This window comes from Chaetura pelagica, unplaced genomic scaffold (genome assembly GCF_000747805.2).
Source record: "Chaetura pelagica isolate M959 unplaced genomic scaffold, ChaPel_1.0 scaffold76, whole genome shotgun sequence".
Classification (NCBI taxonomy): Eukaryota; Metazoa; Chordata; class Aves; order Apodiformes; family Apodidae; genus Chaetura; species Chaetura pelagica.
The window spans coordinates 12888781-12898468 of NW_009970723.1; the positions used below are offsets into that span (position 1 = coordinate 12888781).

The 9688-nt window shown below is 40.3% G+C and overlaps 1 protein-coding gene across 1 annotated transcript; it reads right to left on the reverse strand.

Annotated features, from left to right (window-relative positions):
• Positions 1-3882: 3882 nt before the first annotated feature.
• On the reverse strand, positions 3883-9099 carry ABRA (actin-binding Rho activating protein). Its single transcript, XM_010006471.1, has 2 exons — positions 8348-9099; positions 3883-4360 (listed from the first exon to the last, which is right to left on the reverse strand). The coding sequence occupies exons 1-2, from the start codon at positions 9097-9099 to the stop codon at positions 3883-3885; spliced, it is 1230 nt and encodes a 409-aa protein (XP_010004773.1).
• Between the last annotated feature and the right edge of the window lie 589 nt (positions 9100-9688).

Below are 9688 nucleotides of genomic sequence, written 5' to 3' on the forward strand. Positions count from 1 at the left end.
ACTCTTTCTGTAGTGTGTACAGACCAAAGTGGTCTTGTGGCACTAGCACCCATGTCTGGGCTGTTTAAGCTCTGATTTCTGCTGTCCTGCTTGTCTGACAAGCTTCGTGATCCTTGTTGAGGTTCTGTTGTAGTAGTTACTCTGCTAGTCGTAGACATGCTGTTGAACACTAAGCTGCTTTCAGTGTGCCCTTTGGTGGGAGTGACTGGTTGAGATGTTGGTGTGGTGCAATGCATACATCACGCTGGCAGCAGGACTTGCCAGTGTTCTGTGGTCAGTAACAATTGAACAGCTTGCCACAAATGTTACGCTTTCCCCTACAGATAATTGTATTTCAGCAGCCTTCGCTTGTTTTAAAAATGAGCTTTAATGCTGAACCTTGTCCGTACAGAAACTTTTTAAAGAAGGAATTTCTGCCATGGAGGAGGGAGCTGATTTTCAGTGGATGGGATCCAGTCTACCATCCATTCACTTCAAGCCACTGCAGCTTCAAGCAACTTGAAAAAATACAAAAGCATGAATGTCAAATTTATTTCTTTTGATTTAAATTCCATGCTGTCACTTAATCATGGAAGGTACATTCAGAGTTTGGAAAATATACCTCACAATTCTTACAGAGGATGAGACGAGGTTTTTGATAGCAAGGACAGAACTTTGCTTTCCTAGTAAACTACAGTTCTCTCTGCTGCATTCCATGAAGGAGAAAACAGGAAGGTTCCACATCTCCTCTGTCCCTGAATTGCAGTTCAGCTGAGAACTTCACCTGCAGTTTAGTCCGTCCTCACCTCAGTTGCCCCCAGTATATGCATATGCATTTTATTAAACTATTAAAGGGTAGTCTTGTCCGTAATGACTTCTGGTGGGTGAACAGGAGCCTGCAGAAAAGTCAAATGTCAATGATCTGTTGCTCACAAATGTTTGAGGGTATGAAACTTATGTATCACAGTATTAACTTAGGTGCAGGTGTACCTGTATTTCAGATGTTAAGAGTAGGTCAGGACAACAGTTGCCTCTGGAGTAATTACTTAACTTTCCCTAATGAACCTGGAGGAAGGTGTCAGCATTGGAGAATGCCAGCAGTATTCAGTTCAAATCAGATGTCTGGCTTCCCATGTTGTATGGGGCAAGAGCAATAAAATGCTGAAGCTAAAGCTGATTGTGACCTTGCCAGCCCAGCCTTTTTTGTCAGTAGGCATGCACCAGGGCAGAGGTGACTCTCATGTGAATGAAAAGTGTTGGCAACAATTTCTGCCTTCTTTTCATGTAATTGCTTCTTCATTGGAAGCACTGCTCAGCAAGTAGAAGATAAAGGAGAAGAGGCACTCCATGGTTCCATCTTCCTATTAAACAGGTAGGAACAACTGGAAAAAATTAATTTATTTTGCTGTTTCTACAGGCTACTTTGTTGGATCAAGACCTAAGCCAGGAAGGTGATTTTGATTCCTACTTGAGCAGTACATTACTAGTTGTATTCCAAACATTTTCCTGAGGGTGAAGTAGCAGATGGCATGGACTTAACAGCAAAGCATCAACCCTTCTCACATGCTGTAAACATGCATAATGCTGAAGACCTCTTAGAGGTCTACTTCAGTTTGAGTATTTCAGTACAAACTTTGACTACGACTGTCTCAGGTCAGTGAATGGAACTAGATGGAATTGATTCCTCACACAGTGGTGAGATGCTCTTGAGCTACAAGTCACACATGAACACAACACCGACAAAAAGCATTTGCGGTGAGTTGGATCTCTGTGTTGTCCTGTGGTAGGATGAGGATTCTTATGAGCAGAAATATATAATTCACTTAACACTTGCATGTCTTAAGTGTGTATTCTTTGTACAGGTATTTTATAGAAGGACTTTCATTTCCATGTGTTCTGAAGTCTTGTTCTGGTGCTTTGGACAGAGAAACCTTCACAGGGAAATACATTAAATGCTGGTGAAAAGGAAAATGTACTTAAATTTAAAAAAAAAAACAACTTACTGATGTTTTATTTCACAAGACATACACACAGACTTCTTTAGTGTGTCAGAGGAATAACCCAAGAAATCGTCAATTAAGGGTTTTATTTATCGTTCATGTACTCATTTGACAACCAAATTTCCTCAAGACAATTTAAACATCTGCGAAGGTCATTATATAAAGACATAAAGAATAAGGTAAGAATATGCAGATAATGATATGTAAGTATTGCACTCAAAAGGTCAGTTTTGCAGGTCAGCTTGAGTAGTCTGAGAGATCTCGAGAAAATATTAAGTTCTGCTGAATCCATCTTACAATGATTTTTTTAGTTCTTTAGGTTCACCACATACAACTGTGTCTAAAATATTCATTACTTACACAGACTTACAATATGCATAGTCATAAGTTCTTGTATCACTGACTTAGAGAGTATTTTACTTATTTGTCCATTAGAGTTTCAAACCAGAGTATAGGTACTCGTAATAAGATCGCAATATTTGTTTTATCACAGAGACAAGATGTTTTCATACATATTTTCTTCTGTAAGAAGGTATTTGCTCTTTCTGTTTGAAAATCTTTTTTTGGGGGTGGAGAAAAAAATGCTTTTTGATTATGCAAATTACTTGCCCAGGCATCTCGTTCTGAAAAATGTTGTTTTAAATTAATCACATTTTTAGTAGGATAGCTATTTTTGCAGGAGTAGTTTAGAGAAACAGTGATCTATATAATCCAGTAAGCATTAGAAACCTTACAGATTTGTGTCTCAGATTTATACATAGTACAAACAATTTTAAAAACTAGAAGTATCAGTTCATTAGCATTTACCCCTCTTCAGCATCACCTGGACCAAAATATATTATTTTTGTGACATCAGAATGGTTCAGCTGACAAGTGCTGTAAAAGCAGGCCAGAGTTTCTCTGTAATATGAACACCATTTTCCTAAAGTTTGTTGATTCCAGTTTCAAATGGTGTTTGTGTCTTTTCTTAGAGAAGCATATTTCAATGGAGGAGGCCAATTGTAGAAACTTTTTTCTTATATACAACAGTACAAGTACCTGACTGTTTTCGTTATGTTGCATGTTGTTTTCCCTTATATTTATAAAGACTGTTTACATAGGTAATTATATGATGCATTGCACAACATTTCATAGGAGGTATTTTCTGTGTGACTATCAAAATTTTTTTCTGTGCGCATTACATTCTATTGGGAGTTTTCTCTCCAACATCCATAATTCTAGATACAAAACTAATAAATTAGTTCTAGAAATAACTTTATATACATAAAATATAAAACTGCATTTATAAAAAGCTATTTTGTCTAAGTTTGTATGTGATATATAAGAGAAAATTGTCACTAGTTGCAACCAGATAATAACTGCAGTAGTATTTGAGTATCCTGCTTGTAAAGGAAACAAATGTAGTATCCTTGATTCTGTATTCAAACTATTCTAAATGCATTTAAATAAATTATTTAGAAAATACATGCATAAGATCACTTTCATGATGAAAAACTTGGTCATATTTTATATTGTCACTGAACTGCTGATCTGGCATGGTTTATATTCCTGATATCCCAGTTTAAATAACTGGGAAAATCTTGAATGTAAAAACACATAACAATTGGAATTCATTTGTTGTTATGGGTTTTAATAATCAGCTGCTTATGTTCAATATGGATTTTTCTCTTTATTTTTCATGTAGTAACCAACTGAAGTGTCCTTCAAGCCCTTCTAGTACAGAGAAAAATCCATTTGAACGCTTGCATTATCATGCAGTAGTTATAAAATATGTAGTTAGAAAAATGCTCATTATCACTTGTAGGTGAGCAGGGGAGTCTTGTATTCAAAATGTGCAAATGCTAATAGCAAAGGAGAAGTAAAGGGAGGCTTTACAAAACAAGTTGTTCTGGTTGTAGCATGCTTATTTTAATAAAGTAATTATGACATTATCATCCCTTCCTTGCCATAACATTTCTCCCTCAAAGTTCACCAGCCCATGTTTCCTGGCTCTCAGGAGAATCCCAACAACCTTGTCTGAAATACGAACGTATCTCTCAAAGAGTTCCCCGAAAGTGACCTGGATCTTGCCGTCGGGCCGTGGTTTAGCCATTGACTCGATGATGAAGCACATGTCTCTAATCTCCCGGTGGATGTGGGCCTCGGCTCTCTTGGCCCTTTCAGCAGTTTTGGTTCCTTCCTTTGGACGGCCATAGCCTTCATCTCCTTTGTGCAGGCGTGTGGACATGGCCAACTCATGGTCAAATTCCTCGCTGAAGGGATTCAGCTTCTGTGTTGCCATGTGCTGGTCAGCCCATTCTTGCCATCTATCCTTCAGGCTGTTGACAGCGCTGTGTTTCCTGTGGGCTTGGCTGCGTGCTCCTTCACTAAACCTGCTTGCCCTGAAACAAACAAAAGGGCATTTGACCTTTGCATTTCATCATTTAATTGCATGGTTCTGCTACTAATCTCTTCTGCTAACTTGGTTTCTGTGTTTTTCCAGATGAGATGCTAACCACCAGGTGGCACGAGTTCACTACTTCTAAATGAGGTTTTTGGGGGCTTTTAATCCAGGTTCTAGTTTGCACTCAAAAACAAATTTGCTGGGGACACCTCAATCTCATCTATGCTACCACCCTTCAGCCTAGATCTGAGCTTGTTTTGACAAACTTTTGCCCAGAATGGCTTAATTCTGATGGGATCAAAACAGTATCTCACTGATCACCTGCGCTTTCTATACCTTTGATCAGTCAGTTCCTCGTTTCTGACTGTCTAGAAGAGCCTTAAATCTGCCTCCCTGATGTTGGAAATGACAATAACTAGAAGTGTATGGACTGGGTCCTCAGCTATTAAATGAAAAACAGAGGGTAGGACTAGAAAAATCTGTCCTCTGCAATAGACATTGATGTTTAAAGCAACAAAAAGCTAATAGCATGCAGTAGCTTTGCCTATGCTTATAGATTTTAAGTATGATTCTAAGCAAGTGTCTAAACAAATTCATATTCTCACTGTCAGGGTACATGCCTGATAGGAACTTAGGGCTACTGAGATTTGTGTCAAGGTCAAAGGATGACAAAAGACCAGTGATCTTCCTGATTTGTGTGTGTGTGCATAGCGGCATCTTATTGCTGCATGACTGGTCAGACAAATTGTTGATACTCTTTCCTCTAGCGGCCAATCTCACGTGGTGTGGAGAAGCTATAGATAGTCTGAGCTAATCTTTGTGCTGTCCACATCCTGTCATTGTGTCTGTACAGAGCTCAACTGGGGCGTGTGTTGTGCTGTGGCTGTGCCAAAGTAATTTGTTTTCTAATATTTTTACTTCCCAGAAGGCTGCTCTGAAACCTCCCCTGTAATGTCTGTTAGATATTAACAGTTACACTGGAGAACCAAATACAGTCAGACAAACAGTACAGAGGACTGCAAGCCTGCAGAAAATTGTTTCCCTGCTGTTTAGGTATTCCTTTGTTTTCTACTAAACCCCTTGAAAGAAAGAATAGGAGCGACAGAGACGTTCTGAATTCAGATCCATGCACCAGAAGGATGCCAGTTCTGGGCAGCCGTGTCACAGCTAGGGGAAGAACTGCAGACGTTTAGAGTCAGGGATAGAAGAAGCAGTAGAAGAGCAAGACCACTCTGTTGGAGTTGCCATTAGCTTGGCATAGCTATTTTGAGAAACTGTACTTTAGCTCCAAAATACTCTTCCCCATATTGATGGTGAAAAACATCAGGACACTTGAGCACACACATGTTGCCAAGTACACGAACCTTCCTTCTGTGGTGTGACTGCAGAGAATCCTGAGAACAGGCTGTGTGTATGTACCTGTGGTTTTGTTCATGTAAGTGATTAACAAGTAGATTTTTTCAGGAAAGCATTACAATACATCAGTGGGGTTAAGTTAGGTAATTTTGTTTCCCAATGATAAACCATCCCTAGAAGTGTTCAAGGCTAGGTTGGATGGGGTTCTGAGCAACCTGATCTAGTGGGATGATCTTTAAGGTCCCTTCCAACACAAACCATTCTGTTATTCTATTATTGTTACATTTTTGTTGTAATTGAGGTTACTTACAGATTTTATCTACTGTAAGTGTATTCAGTTTTCCCACTGCATGTGTGAAATCCTGGGTTTGAGGTTCTACATTCTGGGAAAGGACAGTGCATACAGTCTATCCTGAAGGCAGGGGCTACAAACTTAAAAGCTGTAGGTTGATGAAGGTTTTTTTTTACTTTGGCCATTCACCATTTGCTCCTTGTGGGGGATGACTAGTCAGCTGCATAGCAAAACATCATTCTAATCTCCAATCAAAATAGTTAAAGTAGCTCCATATGTTCAGACAGCTGAGCTAAAAAGAACTGTATGGTTGATATCCAGGACTATGTTAGTCATAATCTGATGCTGGTCATAGTGCTCATCAGTTGTGAGGTGTAAAACTCAAGTAGTGGGAATGATGCTGCCTGCCTGCAAAGGCACCACTAAGACTTTTCTGGCATTTTCATCAGTGCTAGTCCCAGTTTTCATTTCTGAAATGGCGATTAGGATACAATATGAATCTACTGGCCCTGATCCCCCGATTTCCTGCTGCCTTGCTCTTCCCTTAGGCACAGGCTGATTGGGTGGGTGAAAACCCTCCTGACTCCTTTCAAACTGGCTCCTGTCCAGCTGGCGTTGTGCGTGTGGGTGATGGACACAGAGTAGAAGCAGTGAAGATTCAGGCCCCACCACAAGATGGCTCCTGGTAGGAACCCAGCCTCTTCCCTCCCATGGGCTTGGGCAGATGAGCATTGCTGAGCCCTGCGTGGCTCAAGCTGTGCCTCCAGCTTCCCTCCCTGCCCAGCGGAGCGGGCGGGCAGCACAGAGGCTGCACTTTGGCCACCCCTCAGTGCTCCCTGGACTCAGGGACTGCACTCTCCTTCATTGAAATTTTACAGCTACATGTGAGGTTTTGCACCCAAACTGTTCAGGTTCAACCACACCTTCCTTCCTGCTGTCTTTGTTCCAGGGCATTGCCAAGTTTGTAAAACAGAGGGCTGGAACAAAGCATGTTGTGTCTATGTTACAGCTGCCTACAGTTTCCCATCTTGCAGCCTTGGACTTATGGATCTTCCAATCTTTTACTGGCAAGAGAGTGATGAATTAGTTTGGTATCTGCTCATTGGCAAGTCTGGCCACAGCACAGCTGTTTGTAGCTGTCTTCTGGAAGGGGAGTTGTGATAGAGATCTCTGGGAAAGGAAATGAGGAGAATTTCTACCAGCCTCTGCTTTTCCTCTGCTCTTCTGGGAGACTTCCCAAGGTCTGCATGTCTGTGACTGAACTCTACTTGTTTATTACCTGGCCTCCAAATTTAAAACACATGTGGAATTGTGTAGTAATCTTAAAGTGTGAGCACCTTACTGAATGAGGTATTACTCAAAACTGTCTAATGCAATGCATTTGCTACTTAATTCAAAATTTTCAGTAAAGCCTGTAGTAACTCTGTAGGTAAATAACAGATTCTGCTTCTTTTTTCCTCACACAGTTTACTGTCAGGAACTTTTACTTCAACAATATATTCAAATAATGTACTTCCCTGCTGCCCACATATGATAGTGTACTGAAAGAGACCTTGACTTTGAAGAATCAATTGATAATTCAAATGTTCTTTTTGTCAAATTGTTTATAATATAGAGCATGAGTCCTGCAGGTGTTGAATCAGGCTGGATGCTTTCTGATGTGTTTGAGGTCCCAGGTCCTGTGAAAGTTTTCATTCTTTGGCTTGATGAATTACAAATCTATGGAAAGCTTCCGAAGAAAAGCAGTGAACCCAGCTTTTGCTAAGATGTACTTAAAAGTAATTCCTGCAATGTCTATTTTGGACATTCTCTACAAATCACCCCTGACAAGATTTACAATTTGTACTAAAATAATAATTTATACTAAAATAATAAGTATTTGGAAATATTGTCAAGTATATTGCTTTAGACTTAACATTTGTTGGAATAAATTAATAATTGTGGTTCTTAATGAGGTAAAAAATGTTATTTTGGAATATGAACTAAAGTATCAAGAGGTAAGTAGTGATTTTGATGAAGCAGTATATCCAGTGTGAAAATTAAATAAAATTAACATTTCCCAAATGACACTTCCTGTCTCTACTATCTATATAGTATGTAGGCCATAGTCTCAAGGTTATAGTCAGGTGTTATTGACTACCTGCTTCAGCATGGAGAGATATATGAAAGGTTTCCTGGATTTTTTTTTTATTTTTTTTTTTTTTCTTCAAGAGTAATAGTTTATCTTCAATCATTTCCCCACCTCCACCCCCCCTACCCTCTCATCTTCCTCATGGAAACCTGTACCTCTCTCAGGGTCTCTTGATCATTTGTGATCATGTAATAAATTTTACTTACAGAGATGGCATAGGTCGTTTAATCCTCACAGCTGTCACCTCTCGGTCGCTGTCTTCTTGCTCGAGTTTGTCCTCTCCTTCCCCATAGCCACTGTCCACTGTATCTATGCTGTCACGATGGCACTTAAGTAGCAGATTTTCCTTAGCCTCCCTGTTGTCCTCTTGTTCCACCTGTTTCCAGCCCTTGGTCAGCTCTGACACCATGTTTGAACACTTTCTCCTCATGGTTGGAGATAATTTGCCACTAAGAATTTTGTCAATAGCACTCGATTCTTCTTTGAGCTTGGTCATCTCTGAATTGCTATTGTTATTCTCATACCTTTCACTGAGGAGGCTAACGTCACCTCCCCGTTCATAGGCTTTGCTTACAATGGTTTTGGTCACCTCTTTGCTTTTAATGCTGAACTTCTTGAGGGCTTCATCTGATTCCCTTGAATTTTTTTCAGCATCTCTTACTGTCAGTGATTCCTTGGCTGAGGATTTTTGCTCATCTTTTCCTTGGTCCCTCTTGACAGATGGAATTGACCATTTTTCAAAGGGTCTTTCTTGGACAGGCTGAGCTGATGAGTCTTCTGCAGGGAGGACCCATCCAGAAGGCTCTTGAGCTTGCTTTATGTGGTGGTCAGATGCCCACTGCTGCCAACCTTGTGCCAAGCTGTAGACTCCGCTGGCCATTTGGATCTTGTGGACAGCCCTTTTGGGAGGAGTAGTGCTTGACTTTCCTTCAGGAGCCACATCACTGTCTGCTGCCATGCTGGCTTTTCCTCTTCTTATGCTGAGCACCTTCTGAATGAGCTTCCTGAAGTGAATAATGTCTGCTGAAGAGCGCTACAGATATTTAAATAGAAGCGGGAGCAGTGTGCCCATGGAAAATATGTGAAACACTTCTCACAAAGATATAGTATCCTCAACGTTGCAGAGTCTTTTTTTAAACTGCAGGGTTGTATTTCATCACGGCAGATGAATGATGCATGATGTAAACAGGGTGACACAGACCTGCACTGGAAATAGTGGGACATTAACAGCTCCTTTAGTCCCCTTTCCCTAGGAGTGCTCAGTTGTCAAGTTGTTGGCAAGGGTCTTGTTCTCCTGGAAAGGCAGAACTTTGGTCAGAAATGCTAAACAGTGCCTGAAACTGCTAGCTGTGACATGCTGTCAATTGCTGACAATGTTGGCCAGAAACCTCTCGTCATCACAAGTAAATAGTGGCCTTCGTCAGGGAGTGTAAAGCCAGAAGCAGGCTAAGAATGCGAAATGTTTAGATGCATTTTCTAAAAAAAAAGGCTAGGTAATTTCTTTTTATTGCTCATATGTCCAAAGAAATCCAGGTTTTAATTTATTT

Coding starts and splice junctions, on each gene's coding strand:
- ABRA (XM_010006471.1), bottom strand. CDS start 9,099: ATGGCAGCAGACAGTGATGTGGCTCCTGAAGGAAAGTCAAGCACTACT. Junction 4,361..8,347: donor AAACGACCTATGCCATCTCT/GTAAGTAAAATT, acceptor TGTTTGTTTCAG/GGCAAGCAGGTTTAGTGAAG.